Here is a 20,031-nt window from a genome sequence, read left to right on the forward strand (position 1 = left end):
AATTGTAATCATAAAATAAATATAAATAAGTGATTTAGTTAATTAAGATTATGAATACAATTCGAGGAAGACTCAAAATAGTTCCTCATTTTTGGGTTAAGGCTCAAAGTTATCCTTGAATTTTCACATGGAGCACTAATAGTCTCTCATGTTTGCAATATTGGTGCACTTTTGGTCCTCCTCCAAAATTTTGCCTATTTTTTAACATTAATTTTATTCATAACTTATGTATGATATGTTCAATCATCATTTTATATATTTAGTTGAATTAATAACTCCATATGAGAGAATGTGAGAAGAAAAACATCTTGTTTTGTTAAGTAGAAATTGTATTGTTGGTAAAGTCGAGAGGTTCATCACGATAATTTCACGTGCAATAGTACAATTTTTTTTCTTTTCTTCCAACGTCATATGTTAAGATGTTCTTAGTTTAGCTGCAGTAATATTTCTACTAAACAGAACAATATGTTCTTCTTATCACCTTCTCTCACATATAGTTATTATTTCTACTAAATATAAAAAAAAACAATTGGACATTCCTTACATAAAATTGTGGACAAAATTAATGTTAAAAAATAGGCAATTTTTTTGAGGAGGACCAAAAGTGCACCAAATATTGCAAACATGAGGGACTATTAGTGCTCCATGTGAAAACTCAAGGATGACTTTGAGCCTTAACCCAAAGATGAAGGACTATTTTGAGCCTTTCCTCAATACAATTCTCTATAACCTTTTGATTCCTCTTTCCTGTATTTTCTCCGCAAATTGAGGACCGTAGTATACATCTTTGCAATTTATTTGAGGCAGGGTGTCAATGGTACGGTTCGGTTGGTTATTTTTTAAAAATTAAACCATCTCAATTTTTTGGGTATTTTATAACATATAATCAAAATCAGATTTTTTAAAATCACCTAATCATATCAGTTTCTCTTTAGTATTGGTACGGTTCGGTTATTTTTCGGGTTTTTTACTTTTAAAATATCATTTCAAAATATATTGCTATTAAAATATTTCATTGGCAAATATGTGACACTTTAATTCTTCACCAAGATGACAAGAATGTAAAACTTCGTTGTTGTATTGTTTGATCTTAAACATTTAATAGGAGTGTCTGCATAGGTTTTGTTGTATTGTTTGATAGAATATCTATTACGATATCTTTTAATCTTAAATCTAATTAAGTAAATGCTAATTAAAGAGCAAAGACTAAAAGTCGTCTTGTCACCAGAGATATAGGACCTAGGTTATATTTATATTTTAAAATGTTATAAAATATATTTATATATTAAGTTTAACCTACTATTAATATATAAAATATATTTACATACATGTAAGGTTATTTGGTTCGGTTCGAGAATTTTTTTATTTTTTTTCATAAATTAAAAAGATCTTCCCAATTGTTTGGAACAATTATACACTTAAACAAAAGTCTATGGTATTATTGAAAAAATAACATAAATCGGTTCGATTTGGTTAGATTCGATCGATTTGAAATATTCTTTTGACACCCCTATTTGATGGTGCAAATAGAATTTGTGAAAGACAGTTAGTTATTCGATAAATGGATAAAAATAGAAAAATGCGATATTAATGACCATTGGTTGATGACAATCATAGACTTCTTACTAGAATACATGAAATGTTGTGGTTGGATGAGTAATTTCATGGATAAGAAGAGTGAGTCGATGCAAGACGCGTGATCATCAAATTCAATTAAGAAGAAGATATTTTGTAATGAATTAAAAATGACCTGAAATCTCGAAGAGACAAAAAAACATGATGTGATGTTGGTGATGAATCTCATGAAATACAATGATTTACACAATTATTGTCTACATGTTCCATTTGTTTTTCGCTATTTTAAAAAAAGTCCAACTCAATCCAAACTAAAATACTTTGATTTGATTCAATTTTTTTATTTCAAATTTGGCTATTAAGTTGTGTTCAATAAGATAATACAATCAAATAATTATATTTGCACGATGGATTAGAGTAAAAGTTATACCCAATGAAAAATACTAATGTTAGATCTCTTAAATATGTTTCCTAATATAAGTCACGATTAAAATTTTAAAACACAATACATAAAAATACAACACATGTCAAACATAAAATATAAAAGGATCTGGATGAAACCTCTTCAATCCACTTGGCTCCGCCCATGCAGGGTAACAAGGAGGGCAAATTTGAAACAAACGGGAATATGCTATTTTGAGATTAACTATCATAATTCATAAGATAAGTTATCCTAACATATATGTGAGATGACTTGTCCCTATCATTCATTATGTATAAATGATGGATAAATAATCTTATAACTATCTAATACCTCAAACCAAATATAGAATAAAATAATTTTATATTTTATCTTTAAATTATTATACCTTGTGTACCGCACCAAATGATTCTTTAATAAGAGTCCTAAATGACTAAAGTTTCATAATTAAGCCGGCAGATTAGCCCCACCATTGCAACACACTCAAGAGAATGACATAATTTCGTAAGCCTCACTTTTTTTCCCTCTTTTCTTTTTCGAAACCCCCGTACTGGCTACGCCCCACAAAAAGCGGCCAAAAAGCCAAAGTAGAAGCTAATTCCGATTGCTCTTTCTCTCCCTCTCGCAGATCCATAACTCCTGATACAGCTAAGCTTGAAGGAACCAACGAGTAAAAAAGTAGAAGGAAAATGCCGAGAGAAATTATCACATTGCAAGTGGGACAATGCGGGAACCAGATTGGAATGGAGTTCTGGAAACAGCTATGTCTCGAGCACGGTATCAGTAAAGAAGGTATCCTTGAAGATTTTGCTACTCAGGTATATAACTTATTCGCTTTGTTATGTTCAGTGTGCGTGTATGCATCAGTTGAAGTAGTATACAGCGTATATACCAAATATTAGGTTTTGACTTGCCTGTTGTGCTTTACGTTAGATTGTCTTTTTTCAGTATTTGGTTGGGTATACAAATCTGTACAAACATAATTGTAAGGGGAGAAATATATGAATAAGATAATGCTCTTGGCGAAGTTTTTAAAAATTAAATGTTGACAATTGTGTAGAACTGTTGGTTGAATGAAGTAATATGAAACAAGAGTTTTGTTTGCAAAAGAAAATGATTTTGCACACAGGTTAGTGAGCAAAGTCATTTTCACTGTTTTGTGAGAAGTAATTCCCTTGAACAAAATATTTTCTATAATCTAACTAACCGAACACATAATTTCAAAACATTTTCCTGGAACCAAACGCCCCCTAATAGTGTTCTGCTGTTCAAGTTCCCGTCATTCTTATGATTTTACCTGTTTAGGTATATGCTCGTCTGAATCGTACCTTTTTTCGTCACAATTTGGAAGGAAAAAACATAGGTAGCATTAAAGTAGGGGTTTTGTAGGTTCAGCGTCTCTTTTTATTTTTTTGTTTATTTTGAAATTAAAGCTTTTTATGACAACTTTGTTTTACAATTGATTTATTGGTTTAAATTGAGATAATTTTCTATCGTTCATTTACTCCGTAAGAAATTGATTTCTTTTTTTTTCTCGCTGTGGTGGAAAATGAAATGCGAATCTAAGAGAAAAAGGGCTAACATTAAAGTACTATTTTAAATGCAGAGATACTTAGGTTTGTCTCTTTTGTGTTCAGCATAAAATGCAAGTGGTGATAGATACAAGTGACAACTCAGATAAGGATTATTAGTTAGATCATGTAGTAGTTAGTGAGACAGTTTAGTCAAGTTATTCTATGACAATTAAATTTAGTGACTTTGAAATCTATATGGGAAGCTAAATATCCCTCCGAATTGCATACCAAAGAAGCGTCACGTTGTTTAAGTAAAACATCTGTCTGTTATCACGACAAGTCTTTTTAATCCAAATTATGGTCCTTGTTGGTTACACCACAACACTACATGTTTTACTTTTGAAAAGTTATGTGGTTTTGCTTGGAATTTGTTGTGTTGAACTTATCATCAGTTGATAGATGTGCTGTTTCTAAGAAAATAAGTTTAGGGAGCTTGAAGCTTGATTGTCTGCAAATTATAGATTCGATTCTTTCATTTTCTGATCTGATTTATGCTACCTAGTGGCGATGGATGTTTACACATGTACATACAACACTATCATTGAGCCACGCGCTTGTGAATGGCTGATGTACAGGTCCTCATCCACTTAGGCAACAAGTTCTTATTTGTTTTTACTCGCTTGTGTGATTAAGTGCTTGTATTTTCATCTTAAGACCACTCTCTTATACAACATGAATAACCTACATTACTTTATTGTGATGAATATTTAATGCTGCAGGGTGGTGATAGAAAAGATGTATTTTTCTATCAAGCGGATGACCAACACTACATACCTCGAGCATTATTGATGGATCTAGAGCCCAGAGTGATTAATGGTATACAAAATGGTGAATATAGGAATCTCTACAATCATGAGAATGTATTCATTGCAGACCATGGAGGAGGTGCTGGAAATAATTGGGCCAGCGGATATCATCAGGTCTATTTGTTTTCTTTTAAATCTTTGTATCAGTTAGGTACTTTGGTAAAGCTGATTACTTTTCTAAACATGGGGGTATTAATAGAAAATGATCAATCATGTGTAGGAACAAACCAATGCCATAAATATCCTCAGCTAGTTTCTGGACTACCATTTATTAAGATTTCTATATTCCCAAAGATGCTCCACCAATGTTACAGGCAATACTTTCACTCTCAGTGTTATATTAGTGGCCTGGATGTCAAGTTGGACGAAGGAGCCAAGCTCATATTAACTGTGACTTATCCTGACTTCTGAAAGAATATATCCACTCTTTGACCGCCGTTACAGTTTTGATTCGAGATACTTTTACTGAGTTGAGAAAACCAGTAGATGTCATCAACTTCTTCATCAATCCACTTCCAATACTATCTGTATGCTTTTTCTGTGATGTTCACTCGACTTGCACCTTTGTAGAGTCTTTATTCAGAAAACAATCTTGAAGTGCTTCATGGACCTTTCATTTTGTTGTCCCGAGAGCTTGAATTAGTAGTTTCTGAATAATTTGGTAAAACCATTTTTTCTACCAGGGTAAGCAATATGAGGAGGATCTAATGGACATGATTGACAGGGAAGCAGATGGAAGTGATAGTCTCGAGGGTTTTGTTCTATGCCATTCGATTGCTGGTGGAACTGGCTCAGGTTGACTCCTTTTATTTAGTTGGTTCAGATTGTGATAACTTCAGTAGATTGAGTGAGAATTCAGTGTGAATATTTATTCTGTTGCTGATCACTGTCTTTAGTGCAGGTATGGGCTCATATCTGTTGGAAACTCTGAATGATCGCTACAGCAAAAAACTTGTCCAAACCTACAGTGTCTTTCCAAACCAAAATGAGACAAGTGATGTGGTTGTACAACCTTACAATTCCCTATTGACACTCAAGCGCCTGACATTGAATGCGGATTGTGTAGTTGTACTTGATAATACTGCACTCAATAGAATTGCTGTAGAACGCCTACATATTACGACTCCCACCTTTACTCAAACAAATTCCTTAGTGTCTACTGTAATGTCAGCAAGTACAACTACACTACGCTACCCAGGATACATGAACAATGACTTGGTTGGACTCCTTGCTTCTTTGATACCTACACCAAGATGCCATTTTCTTATGACTGGATATACACCACTCACTGTGGAACGTCAAGTAAGATATCTGTTCTTATCTTTCAGTGTTTTTTTGTAATGTTCTAAATGTAACTGTAATGGTGATTGCTGATTATTATCTTTTACTTCTGCTCTCTCATTGTAGCTCAATTGTCTCACAATTATTTAAACAACTTAAGTGCATGAAAAAGAAACTAGCGATATAAGGTTGCTTCGCACATGTACAAAATCATTATTGACCCATTCAAAATCTATCCTATTCCTCTCTCTCCACACCACCCACATAAGAGCCCATAGGGCGGTATCCTATGCTTTGGTATTCTCTTTCTTTGTTTGAAAGCACAACTATGAATGCATCCTTTACTATTCATAGTCCACTGTATCCTAAACCAATTCTGAACAATCCCATATAGTACTAGCTGACATATGCAATTCTTCTCTTTCTCAAATTCTCAGCTGACAATATTGCTCCATGAGATTGTTTTATAGTTATTTTTATTTGCTATAGTGGGACCTGATATTAGGATTAATATCACTTTGTTTTATTGTTTTTTCTGATTTCAATATCTTGTCATGGTCTTTGGCATCTTGTATTTTGATCCATCTAAATTGTGTGCTTGGTGGATACTTAAGCAGTAAGCTTTTGACTTATTGGGGGATGGGAAAAGAAAACATTGCCTGATTCATGTGTTTCCCATGAAAAAAAACAGATCTAAAAATATATAATTCTAATTAATGCAGAGCAATTTATCTTGGTGTAACTGATTTTGTGAAGTCACTTTTTTCCCACTATTATACCTATCAAGAAAAAGAGAAGATGATAAATTGGCCATCTCACAAATAGGTAGTTATTTCTTCTTAATTCCACTAGCTCATTCTCTATTCGTCTATTCTTTTCGCTTTTCTGTTTCCTAGTAAAATTGTATCATGCAGCTTGTGTGTGGGGCATTCAGTAGTGACAACTGAAGCATATTGCTAATAATCTTCTTTTTGCAGGCTAATGTGATTCGGAAAACAACTGTACTTGATGTGATGAGAAGGCTCCTTCAGGTCTGTAAACCTGTTCTCTATATTTTCCTATTGAAAGCTTTTGCAGATATACTCATGGACTTTCACTATGCAGACCAAGAATATCATGGTTTCCTCGTATGCTCGAACAAAGGAAGCCAGTCAGGCTAAATACATTTCCATTTTAAACATCATCCAAGGAGAAGTTGATCCCACTCAGGTATTCATGATTATTGTTTAACAACTTTTACGGTGTAACTCCTTTTCTTTCTTCACTCGTGCTATAGAAAGGTCTGATTGTTTGAACTTTGAAATTTGATTGAAATTTCTTTCAAACTGGAATGATTCTAAGCAGATTCTAATTCTGGCTGTTTGGAAAAGGCACACCACCTGAGTCATGTTTTTGGAACTTAAACAATAAACTTGGTTTTATGTTGTTATCATGTAATCCTTAACTTGCATTATTTCCCTTGAGAAGTTTCAAGATTATTTCAGTTGCAACTAAGACATAGCTTTATCACCCAACCACCCAAAGGGACATTGTTTTTCCATTTTATACATCAAGATTCCTTTGTAGTCATGATTCTTGGGGATCTAGAATTATATTATATTGCTCATCTGTTAGCGCCGTTTCCCAACTTTGTAAGCTCAGAGCGTATATCAAGGCAACATATGTGTACACATAGCCTCACTACTTCTTACTCATTTGATGTTTCGTGAATCAGGTCCATGAAAGCCTGCAGAGAATAAGGGAGAGAAAGCTTGTTAATTTTATTGAGTGGGGCCCTGCAAGCATTCAGGCAGGTCTTTTGGCCATAATAAATTTTGAGATTTAGCTTTTCTTATCCTACTTCTTGACTTTGCATTACCTTCCTTTGCAGGTTGCTTTGTCTAGAAAGTCCCCTTATGTCCAAACTGCTCATAGGGTAAGATATACTTCTATTGTCTACTTGTTCAATCTTTTGTGCTGAAGGCTGTTAATCTGAGTTGTACAGCTTATGAACTGCTTAAGTGACTTTCTTAGAGATTAAGGATGTATAGTAATATAAAAGTCAAAGCTTGTTGTCCGTTAATTCAGCTTACCAACTTGTTACCTTTGTCTGAAAAGAAAAAAAAAAGTTCATCTTACCAACAAATCAAGGGAGTAAAATTGTACTTGTAAAGTAAGTTTGACAACATGAAGTAATTGTTTGTTCTGTATTTCTAAACTGATGCTTGATCCATTAGGTGCTGTTGCTGAATCCGAAGGTTCTACATAGTTTATAGTTTGAGCTTTAATAACAGACCTATAGCATAACTTCTTAAAGTTGAAAACATAACTGATATTGGTAACTTATGTTTGAAAAACGCATTTCTTGTAATGGGCAAATATAGTATATATTTCTGTTGCTGACATGGTAATCTGCTGAGGCAAGCCAGATTAGTTTGACTATCTGGTCTTCACGTTCAGTTGTAAATCACTTTCCTGAATGTTGTTTGGACCTTGTAAAGCTGTTTGTTTCCTTAAAGATCTGTAATATTACTGTATGTTTTCCAATGTATCAGGTTAGTGGTCTCATGCTGGCCAGCCATACAGGTATCCGCCACTTATTCAGCAAATGTTTGACCCAGTATGATAAATTGAGAAAGAGACAAGCTTTCCTTGACAATTATAGGAATCATCCAACGTTTGCCGTAAGTTCTGTTTCAACTCTGTCTTTCTGATATAATCTACTAAGAATAAGAGGCAGCACAGTGTATAGTGTAGTTATTGGTAAGTCAGTCCTCATTCCGCCCCTGGATTTGGTTTTGTGTCTAGCTTTTCTGCTTGCATGGCTAAGAAACTGATAAGTAAAACAGAATAGACATTTGTTGTGCTCTGTGGTTTCTGCAAAACTGAACCTGAATCTGAAATTTTTTCAAGTTAAATCTGTCAACTTCTATAGGAAACTATGACATGCTTTCTTCCTCAGTACTGTATCTCCTTTGCAAACCTGCTTTGAATTGTTTTACTTGAGCCGACGGTCTTCTGGAAACATCCTCTTTGCCTTCACAAAGTAAGGGGTAAGGTCTGTCTACACACCACCCTCCCTAAACCCCACTTGTGGGATTACATTGGGTATGTTGTTGTATTGCTCTGTCACTATGCAACAGTATCTATGTCTATAACTGCCGTCCACATCTTAAGTAAGATTAATTGATGAATTTGTGCAGCTGATATTCTATATCTAACCAATTACATAATCAAATAATATTGTTTGTCATTGTAAGCATGTACGGCCTTTAGAGAACAAAAGAGAACACTTGGAATGTATTTGATGACATCTACTAACAGACAAGTCATTGAAAAACCTGGATTGACATGTTTTTGTTTATTGGCTTAGATTTACTTTGTCATTAGATAATTTTCCTCAAGTAATATATAGAGTTGTATATGTTATGGAGAAACAAGTAGCTAAATTCGAAAAGTAATACTCCCTTTTCCCCAATTTATGTGACACTTTTTTCTTTTCAGTTGGTCCGAAAGAATGACATATTTCTATATTTTGTAACAATTTAACTTCAAACTTCCCATTTTACTATTAATGAAATGTTTTATAGCCACAAAAACTTCTATGGCTTATTCTAAACAAGTTCCTAAAGTTTTCATTCTGTACTTTTAACTCTGTCTCCAGCCAAACACCTTCACATAAATTGGGATGGAGGGAGTGAGTATAAGGTTATTGAAGTACAATACTCAAAAGTGTGTCAAACACGTTCACATAAATTGGGATAGAGGGGAGTGAGTATAAGGTTTTCTGAAGTACAATACTCAAAATATTGAGAATAGAACAGTGTCCTTTATGATATTTTGACTTGTGGGCATGAGGTCTAAAGTTGGACTTTAAAAACCATGCTTCTGTGAGGAGTTAAAATCCTTAGCTATCCCTATAAAGGCTCAACAATTTGGAGAAAAGATTGCATCAATATGTCAATATCACATATGGATGTTTGTCCTATGTCCCGTTTGGGCGTTTTAGCCCCCAGCTGAGCTTCTTGCTTTTCTTGTTCAACAAGGAATGATCTGTCCATGCGGGAGTCGAAGAATCCTAGCTTTAATCTACATGCACTTTCCTGTAAAAGCTTTTGTTGGTTCATTTATAGTGATGTTTGCTTTAAGCTTTTTCCTCTTTAATTTTTACGTATAATGGGCAGGACAATGATCTATCCGAGTTTGACGAATCTAGAGATGTGATTGAAAGTCTTGTTGATGAGTACAAGGCTTGCGAGTCCCCAGATTACATCAAATGGGGAATGGAGGTAAGTGCTACTGTGCTAGTACTCTACTATACTAGCTAGTCTGTGTTGCCTGTTATTTCATGTGCTGCATCACAAATGGGCTAATCTATTTGTGCAGGATCCCGACCATGCTCTAACAGGCGAAGGAAACGCTAGTGGAACGATTGATCCAAAATTATCTTTATGAGCAAGCCAACTATTCCCTGTTTCAACTCTGCATGAAAAAAAATAAAGACTTTGTTCCTTGTAATTATCTCTATAATTTAACCCTGACTAGTCTTCATGAGAATTCAATTTGGGACTCCACTTATTTGTTAAGAGTCATTTGGTTTTGTTAACATTAGCAAATTCATGGTAAGATGTGAAGTTGTTCTAGAGAAATCTCCAGCAATGAAGTACTGTTTCATATATATTTTTTTAGCATAACAATCGAAAGATTAAGGAAAAGAGAGAAACTTGCCATCATTGCAACTACCTAACGTGAAACTTAACTCTATTTCTAAACTTTTGATGTATTGAATGGGGTTATTTTCACAACATTCAATGTTATCGAGTATTGTGTATTTATTATCACTCGTATAAAATCATATGCTGTTGGCATTTTTTTTTCTTTTCCAAAATTCTGCTTTATCGAATAGGGATTTCTTTCTTTGTTGCCACTTTACACGACTTACTAATATTCATTTTTCCCCTCTTTGATATGAATAAGATCCTCACTTATTATTCGAAAATCTTCTTTCAAAGATGAAAAAAGCTTCTCCCACCAAAAATCCTCTTCCACCACAAAAAAAACTTTCTTCATGATGAATAATCTAGTATCCACTGTTTTTTGAAAACTCTTATTTTAAGATTAAAAATTCTCTCCTACGAAAACCCTCTATTAAAAATAAAACCGCCTATCCCACCACCAAAAAAACCCTTCTTCCTTAAATGTTTAAATTAAAACAGAAAATTTGCAAATTTTATATTTGAACATTGTATTCTGAAAATAACTAATGTATATTTATTACGGTCAATTCTTTCCTAAAAAGTAAAGGTAAAAAATAAAAGGAGAAGATAAAAATTAGCCTGGCAACAAATTTCACATTTCAACAGAAAAAAAGAAAAAAAAAAGAGAATAAAATGGAGTCAAGTTTCGTCTCAGCAAAAGCAAAGAAAGGGAGGAAGAAGAACATATATTCACTGTGCGAATTTGGATAGTGAGAGAAAGGAAAATGGAGACTCTACGCCAAATTCGAGCTAAGAATTCATATTTTCTTCTTCTTTCTCTTCTATGGATCACTCTTCTCTCTTCATCCATATCCGCAACTTCACCTCTTTCTCAGTCAGATCAGGTTTTTTTTTTTCACTTTTTCAGCTGCAGTTTTTTTCGTGTTCAACGAACAATTTGTTTCTCTATATGATTAGTGTTCTGGCGTAGATCGAAAAGGATGAATTTCTTTTCATGATGTTTTTTTTTTCGTTTTGAACTCTTATTTATGTTAGGTTTTAAATGCAGAATTAACGGAATTTGGGTTTATGTATGTTTCTGTTACCGGTTATCTTGTAATTATTGAACTAAATTAACCTTGCGATAGCTGTGATTTTGGTTTTGGCTTTAGCTGAATATTAGTAATGCGTGATTTGAATTACTAGCAATCATCAGTGATGACCTATTTTATTTGTCTTGTTTTGAATCTGTTTGCGTTTAGAAATCACTTCTTGGAGCTGGTAATTTTCCTGGCTGACCACATTCAATTTTTTGTGCATAGGGTACAGAGCAGCATGCGACAAGGTAAGGTTTTATTTCGGTTTATAGTTGTAGCTCGTATTGATTCCTATTCCGAAATTATACCTTTGAAAATAAATGTAAGAAGCCTCTTAGCAGTACATTTGAAGATATTTTCTGAGGCAATAAGTTGTATCATAGTTCTCTATCAGAAAATGAAAAAGAAAGTTGTATCATGGTTAAATCTTCTTGTTTTTCGTCCACCTTTTCAGGCCTTATGTTCCTTTTCAACAGGATACTGTATGAGATAAATTCTAGATTTCAACTGTACTATTAAAACATGTTTGAAAGCAATCCGCTTTAGATGTGCCATTCCCTTGAAGTTGTCACTTATCTGAATTATTTTCTTTGCTGCTCTGAAGTCCCGCACAAGACAAATCACAAGTTCACGAAGTTCATTGCTCCAGAGAGAGAAGCCGGGCTGCCTGGAAAGTTGTTGAGGAGGTATCTGCAAAAGTACTTCATTTGACTCAACTTAAGCTCTGCTGCAAATACGGGACTGAAAATTGCATTTTTACTCTATCTGTGCTGTGCAGTACTTAATGCCCTTTGTAGAAAAAGAGAAGTATGAGCTTCCTAGGCAGTGTAGACTTCATCCAAGTAATGATCTTTTCAGAGATCAGGAGGAACATAAAATTCATCTTGATGTGAATGAATGGCGCTGTGGATACTGTAGAAAAAGCTTTCGGGCTGAAAAATTTCTTGATCAGCATTTTGACAACAGGCATTCCAATCTTCTAGACGTTGTAAGCATCATATACTATTCATGTTTTTGTTCACTCCAAATTTTAATTCATTTCATATGATTTATGCAAAAAAAAAAATCTTGACACTGGAGTGAGAAAACCAGCCTTGATGCACTCGTGTAGAATAGTTCATAACGTGTTAATAAGTGATAGTTCGATTGGCCCTAATAAGTCTTGAATTATATGAATAAGATTATCAAATTGATAGGGGATCTCTGGCTTACTGCTCTTTATATTGCACACGATGTTGGGAGTCTGTGAGATGCTGGTTGGTTGCCTCATCTTGTCTGTGTTATTAATAGTGTAGGTCTAAGGGGATGGAGATGAATTTTCAAGAATAAGGTGACAAACTACAGTCCGCAGACAATTGTTTTTATTAAGAGCTATATGGGGATTTCTCAAAAGATCTATTTGGGGATTTAGGGAATCCATTTTGCAGCCCTTCCTTTTCTCAGAGAAGTACTGACAACCCGAATCTAGTTTTCCTAAAAAAACTTGTCCAAACAAGTAGAAATAGAACTTAAGTTCTACTAAGCTTATTTCCCCTCTTTTATTATTTTTCTGCATCTTTGGTTTGAGGGTCAATTCTAGTTTCAGGATGAATCCAGAGTTGTATCTTTCTCTTCTTTCACCACCCTTTCTCATACCTGTTCTGTCTGGACTCAGTAGCTTATCGTAATTTACCAGCATCTAAGTCTTGTTCCATGGAGGTGATTGCCAAGTATAAATTAATGAGGTTTATAAATACCTCAAAAAATGGTGGGGGGGGGGGGGGGGGGGGNGGTGTAAATCCCTATATGATGTCACATACATTTGGGTAGCGTGTGATCTATTGTAGAAGCTAAAGTAAAAATTTTATGCTGAATGTTGCATTCTATATTCAGAGTTGAGCAATATATTTTGTAGGACGAGATATTTTTGGAGGTTGAGATCACACCATGCTTTCATTTTAAGTTCCTTGCCTGTTATTTTAAATCAAAAGCTTGTAGCTCCCTTTGGTGAGAACATATGTTCATCAATGGTCGATAGGATCTTCCTACCACTAACATCAACCTAAGTAGTTATTTTAGCAAGTTTCCTCGTGTCATGGTAACTCTTCTAGATGGGTCCAGCACATTCATCAAGTACGTTTGCAAATCTTGTTCAAAGAAAAAGATTCTGGTTTCAGTTTATAGCAAGAATCTTTTTGAACTAGCCACTTCTTTCATCATGGCTGGCTTGTTATCAGTGAATACTTTGAACTTATCTATTACAGAAACTGATTTCATCATAGTATTCAAAAACCAAGTGGAAGTAGGCTGATCACATTATTCTTTCTGGTAATTTTATTTCACAAGATTCATAACTTGGTCCAGGTCGGGCCACTGACGAGTGTGTCAGGAAGTTAGAGTATTCTATTATTTACCATGCTTTGATTTTTGAATTAGAATAATGTTTTATAAGGTATGAAGTAATCTTAGCATATGATCTCATGTCTCAGGGTCACAGCAAATGCCTGGCAGATGTATGTGGAGCTTTGCATTGTGACCTTGTGATGGAAATCAAATCCAAGAAGACCAAGTGTAATCCTGCGGCAGCAGCACGAAATCGTCATTTCTGTGAGGTTACCTTCTGAACTTAAGCCTATATGTCAGATTAACTTGCCAATTCTACTGATTTCTCTTTGATATCAAGTCCATTGTTTCCCCTTCCTTGCAGGGTCTTGCAGACAAATGTTTTCCTGCTAATCAGAGTCCATCGTCAACTCGTCTTCATGGTACGCTTTCTCCATAGTGTTAGAATCTGAAGTAATTAAATAGTTGCTTCTACTTGTGATGATCTTTGGTTGGTTTGATGTCAGAACTATTCTTACGCCAATTCTGTGATGCTCACGCTTGCTCGGGGGGTGGAAAACCATTTTCTAGAGGAGGAAAGGTATGGTTTGATTACTGAAATGCCTTAATTATGTGCCTTCTGTTAAATCTAAATAACAGTTGTATGGCGAATTTATGGACTTTTGCTCTATCTTGGGTATAACTTCATACGATACTCTACTGAGATGTAAATCTTGTCCAGCAATTTTGCAAGGCACTTTCTTTACTTGTTCTAGTGGATATTTTCTCTACATTTTGTAATCTTTTCAACTTTTATGCATGTGACATTATATTTGCAGAAGCATATAAATCGGTTCTACTTGGCAGCTTCAGTATTGACGTTGATGCTGCTCCCTCTATTTTACCTTATTGTCTATTTGTACCAAAGGTACTGCCTCAAAACTTTGAATCACCTAGCCTCCATCAAAATTTGCATTAAAATAATTACTTCTTCATCTGCAGTGAAATCAAAAGGGGAACTCAAGAACTTAAGCGCATAGCAAAAGTTGGAAGAAAAGCAAAACCTTCTTAGCTGTGTACAGTGGTGATACTCTTTTTGGGTGAGGATATTTATCTATCTTGTTTAACTCATGTTGGAAAGAAATGGTTCCTTTGTCGTAATGCATGCTACACCAGTTTATGAAATGTATTTCATAGTGAGCCGAAACATTTGCATCATGAAGGGATGCTAATGGATTGACATTGTTCATCTTCTTGTCTGTTGTAGACATTTCTTGGTGACGGTTCATTTACCATTGCTGGATGATCCGAGATCCAAGGCAGAAGTCAATACATTTCCTCCGTCAGCATGGTACAATGCATCTGGGCATTTATCTCTTGTCAGCCTGGATCAACCGATATCATTGAAGCAGAAGCTAAATTCTTACTCTGTTGTATCAATTCTCAGACCCAGAGAACAGTTCTCTTGAGAAGACAATCACAATCTCTTTTCTCTTTATGAATTGTACATTGGGAGAACATGAAATCTTCATGTTGTATGTTTCTTTGGGTAATCTGAAAAGTTCAATTCTTGGGGTGTGTTGACCTTGCATTGTTATGACTGATAAATGGTAAGCTCGGAAAAGTGTTAGCAAATGGAAAGACAAGTCAGTCAATGGCAGCATTCCTTTTAACATTTTTCTTGTATGCTTGTTGTCCAACCTATAATTGGTGTTACATGGAAGACATAGGAGATTAATTCAAAATAATGATATAGAAAACACTAAAGCATTTGCTATGTCATTTGTTTTTGGTGCAAGGAGAGAATATCATGTGTAATAGCAGGACAAGCTCAATAGACGACTGTGGACGACTTCAATTGAGTCATACAAAATTTGAACATATTTTCGGATACCAAGTCGATATTTATGAAGAAATCTTGACTCGTAAACAAAGGATTTCGCTTAAACAGTTGGGGTCAGATAACCAAGTTACATTTACTGCTGTCTTAAATATGCTTTGCAACAGAAACCTTCCACTCTCTCCAATGTTTTGTTCAGCAGTATATACACACTCGCCTTTGCTCTTTTGAGGTTCCACCAGTTCACATGTCGATAGATCTTACACAAACCAACTGATGACATCCAAGTATTGGGAGCTTCTTGCCTTTAACCACCAGCATTGCTAACAGAGCAGTCTCTTCTGAGCCATCCAGGTTGAAACTTATGGAGCTAACACATTGAACGCGAGGGATATTAACTCATTAGATAATAAGAAACCATCAGGGTCACTAAGCCTGATATATGCCAACACCTCATTGATCTTGTTCCCTTCAGATAACAAAGAGCTGAATTCTTCTGGGGAGATTTCCCTCCTTTGCTCATCCAAGCAGACAACATGCCCACTCTCAATATGAGGCTTATAGACCTCACAGAGGGAGAGAATAGTCGAGCTGCCAAATGACTTCAAATCCAACCCTCGAGCAGTTCTCAAAGACAGCATAACAACATCCATTGCTATGTCTTGGGCATCTACTTTACTGTCCTGGGAACAATTCACTAGTCCATTCTCCAGATTTTGCACATAACCCATGTAATCTTTCAGCTTCCTCGGCCTTGAAAACCTTAGTCCATTAAGATAACTGGCTGACCCAAGTCCAAAAGCATAAAAAGGTTTGTTTATCCAGTATGTGTAATTGTGCTTGCATTGATAACCACTTTTGCAGTAGCTACTTATCTCATAGTGCTCATAACCAGCATCTCTTAGCATTTCAGAGGCCATTCTGTAAAAATCAGCAGCTTGATTTTCAGAAGGCAGAGGAAATTCCCCAGCTGTATACCTGTGGATACAACAATTTCAGTTCAACAGTTGGATGTGCAAAGTGTACTCACAACGAATGTGCTCTTTTTGGTACTAGTGAAAAATGCAGGATATTTTTCCGTTTTGTACAGTATGGATGTTTCATCTTTACAGCTGAAATACCTCTTCCCATTGGAGTTATGGAGAAACTCTCAATAAAAAAACATATAATATCATTTCATTGAAAATTAGCGGATAAAAGATGCCTCAATAACAACAACAACAATAAACCCAGTGTAATCCCACAAGTGGGGTAGGGAGAGTAGAGGGTAAGCAACCTTACCCCTACCTTGAGGAGGTACAAAGATTGTTTCCAATAAGACCCTCGGCTCAAAGAAAGATGTAAAAGAAAACAGAAACAACATCAAGATGGTACGATAGTTGTGGCTAACGAAACAACAAGCAGTAATAAAAATATAAGAATATGAAAATACAAGAAATAAACTAATACTCCGGGATATAAGATGCCTCAATCCAAAATCAATTTGAAAAGTAGCTGAAAGAGAGAAACTTGAAAAAGCATGCTGGCAAAGGAAAAACTCAATTTAGCAAGTGAAGGTTCAAAGTTGTATTACTTACAAAGATGCAAACTTTGTATCTTGCTCAACTTGTAAATCGTAAACTGACACATGTGTCGGCTTTGCTTGAATAGTGAGGCTCAAGCTTTGTTCCCACATATGTGGTTTCTGATGAGGAAGTGAAGATATAAGGTCCACACTCCAATTCTCAACATTACATGATCCAACAATGTCAATAGCCTCATGAATTTCCTGTACACCGTGCGCTCTCCCACAACTCCTAAGCAACTCCTCCTGGAATGCTTGAACTCCTAGCGACACTCTATTAACTCCCAACTTCATCAAATCTTTCAATTTTTTAGCATCAAATGTACCAGGATCCATTTCTATTGAAATTTCAGCATCAGAACACACCCCGAATTTAGCGTCCAACGTCTCCATGACTAGAGATACTAATCTTGGTGGTACAAGTGAAGGTGTACCTCCACCAAAAAAGACGGTTTCAAGAGGTGACTTGTAGTCGGAAGGTATTGAAGTGGCTTTAATTTCTCTGCATAGGAAATCAATGTAGTTAATAATTCGAGGGTCGTCATCACCATAAGGTGAAGATGACCCCAATGCGACGATGGGGAAGTCGCAGTAGTGACAGCGCTTTCGACAGAACGGGAGGTGAACGTAAGCTGAGGTTGGAGTATGCTGTTGTAGCAACATATTCTCCATTGAGGCATTTTGTCGAACAGGTTGTGGGGTTTTTGTTATTGCAGTGATAATTGTGTTCGAGTAGTTGCGGGGCATTTTGGCCTTAGAGGGAAAAGCCGTTAATATGGGAGTGAAAGTTGATCTCAGCATTTTTTTGGGAAGGCCAACGTATAAGTCAAGCTGGAACAAAAATTAATTCTGAGTAGTTCAAACTACTAGAGAACTTTATGAGCATAATTTTCCTCTTTTAATATTTGATGGGTGGATATCCGTAAAGGTGATTGAGTTGGTATAGCATATGATATTTCATAACGAAAGCTAATAAATATTTTTTTTAGCCGTCATCTTCTCAATCGAGATGTTGCACCAAACTTACCTGATATAGTTAAATATCCTATGTGATATGCAAGTTATTGTACTTTAGCAGTTTACTCAGTGTGCATACATAAAATTTAGAGCAACTTTCACATATAGCAAACACAAAATTCATATTTGTATGTTATAGCAAAGTTTGCATAATTGCGCTCCATAACAAATATAAATATGTATATTTCGCTATACATATACAAAAGAAAGCAGTTGTATAATCTGTTTTGGTATACATATACAAAAAGATCAATTGTATAAAGTGAGAGAGGCGAGTGAGCGAGCGAGATATGGGAGAGGGGAGAGAGGGGAACGAAAATATATGTACATATACAATTTTCACGCATTTTATACATTTGTGTTTTGGTATAAAGTGAGAGAGGTGAGTGAGAGAGCGAGATCTGTGAGAGGGGAACGAAAATATATGTATATATACAATTTTCTCTCACTTTATACAAACACAAACGTATTTTATACAATTTGCATTTTTTGTATAAAGTGAGAGAGGCGAGTGAGAGAGCGAGATCTGGGAGAGTGGCGAGCGAGATCTGGGAGAGTGGCGAGCGAGATCTGGAGAGTGGTGAGCGAGATCTGGGAGAGGGGAGAGAGGGGAACAAAAAAATATATATATATATAATTTTCTCTCGCTTTATACAAATACAAACACACTTTATACACTTGCGTTTGTATAAAAAATGAGAGAGGCGAGGGAGAGAACGAGAGTGGCAAGCGAGATTCACCAGGAGAGAGGTGAAATAACAACAGTTTGCTATGAGGTACAATTAAATCAAACTATATNTTAGTTGTCCATTTTGACAAATCAAAAAAGGACAACAAATTTTTTCCTATTATACCCTTATTTACACTTCTTGAAAATTGTAAAAGTGTATGTTGTTTCCCTCCAATTTATTTCACTTTAATTCAAATAAGTGGTTGTAATTTTGAAGTGAAAAGTTGTCATAAGGGTAAAATTGTAACTTCACTGTGCTAATCATTGTTGCCTTAATCTGTGTGTCATTTCTAAAGTGGACAACTAAAAAGGGACGGAGGGAGTATGTAGTATGCAAGTTATTGTACTATAGCAGTTTACTCAGTGTGCATACATAAAATTTAATGGGTGGCCCAAGTAAAGAAATCAAACCTCTTTATAAGTTACTCCTCCGTCCACTTTTATTTGTTTTTTCAAAAGTCAATTTGACTAATTTTCAAAGTTAAATTAGATTACATTAATTCGATATTTTTTAACTAAAAATTTAGATATTCAAAAACTATACGAACAGTACCATAAATTACAATTTTTTGCATATCAATATGATGAAAAATACGTCATAAAATGTTAGTCAAAGTTTTTATAGTTTGACTCTAAAAAAGGAAATTATGACAATTTTTTTAATTTTTTTTAGAAATTATGACAATTAAAAGTGGATGGAGGTAGTATAACACATTGTTTTCTAGATATTTTTAAATTGCTATAAATAAATATTGTTATAAAAAATATATAGTACACATTCTTTTTCAATTTATGTGACATATTTCATTTTTTGAGAGTCAAATCGTTAAAATTTGATAGAAAATTTGCTCACAAAATCTTCAAATTTTTTAAATAAAATTTATTTATTTGTAAACTAAGTAAAAAGTATTAGTAAGTCACAATAATAAACAATTTAAAGTATTTAAAAGAAATAGTTACTGTTTGAATCGAAATTCGAAATGTGTGACATAAATTAGGATAGAAGAAGTATAACATTATAAAAAAGATACTTCCTCCTTCCCAATTTATGTGACATTTTCTGATTTCAAGATTCAAACAAGTTTATCTTTGACCATAATTTTTTTCAATTATTTTGAATTGCCAATTATTGTAACTTATAACACTCTT

At 34.8% G+C, this 20,031-nt stretch overlaps 3 protein-coding genes across 3 annotated transcripts; 2 read left to right on the top strand and 1 right to left on the bottom strand.

The window, feature by feature from the left end:
• The first annotated feature begins 2,439 nt into the window (after nt 1–2,439).
• Nucleotides 2,440–10,316, top strand: LOC125860113 (tubulin gamma-1 chain). The gene is made up of 11 exons (XM_049540014.1): nt 2,440–2,814; nt 4,290–4,490; nt 5,060–5,171; nt 5,278–5,678; nt 6,635–6,688; nt 6,762–6,866; nt 7,372–7,446; nt 7,528–7,572; nt 8,192–8,320; nt 9,821–9,925; nt 10,023–10,316. The coding sequence occupies exons 1-11, from the start codon at nt 2,686–2,688 to the stop codon at nt 10,089–10,091; spliced, it is 1,425 nt and encodes a 474-aa protein (XP_049395971.1). The 5' UTR covers nt 2,440–2,685; the 3' UTR covers nt 10,092–10,316.
• A 709-nt stretch (nt 10,317–11,025) lies between these two features.
• Nucleotides 11,026–15,391, top strand: LOC125858670 (uncharacterized; the record flags this gene model as incomplete). Its single annotated transcript, XM_049538499.1, has 10 exons — nt 11,026–11,238; nt 11,656–11,678; nt 12,035–12,116; nt 12,209–12,418; nt 13,899–14,021; nt 14,117–14,174; nt 14,259–14,332; nt 14,571–14,659; nt 14,734–14,831; nt 14,999–15,391. Coding segments are annotated over 9 exons (942 nt in total), but the record flags the coding sequence as incomplete, so codon positions are not given.
• Nucleotides 15,392–15,615: 224 nt separating this feature from the next.
• Nucleotides 15,616–18,160, bottom strand: LOC125859553 (uncharacterized). The gene is made up of 2 exons (XM_049539323.1): nt 17,149–18,160; nt 15,616–16,549 (listed from the first exon to the last, which is right to left on the bottom strand). The coding sequence occupies exons 1-2, from the start codon at nt 17,934–17,936 to the stop codon at nt 15,934–15,936; spliced, it is 1,404 nt and encodes a 467-aa protein (XP_049395280.1). The 5' UTR covers nt 17,937–18,160; the 3' UTR covers nt 15,616–15,933.
• Nucleotides 18,161–20,031: the final 1,871 nt, after the last annotated feature.

The sequence above is a fragment of the Solanum stenotomum genome, chromosome 3 (genome assembly GCF_019186545.1).
Source record: "Solanum stenotomum isolate F172 chromosome 3, ASM1918654v1, whole genome shotgun sequence".
Classification (NCBI taxonomy): Eukaryota; Viridiplantae; Streptophyta; class Magnoliopsida; order Solanales; family Solanaceae; genus Solanum; species Solanum stenotomum.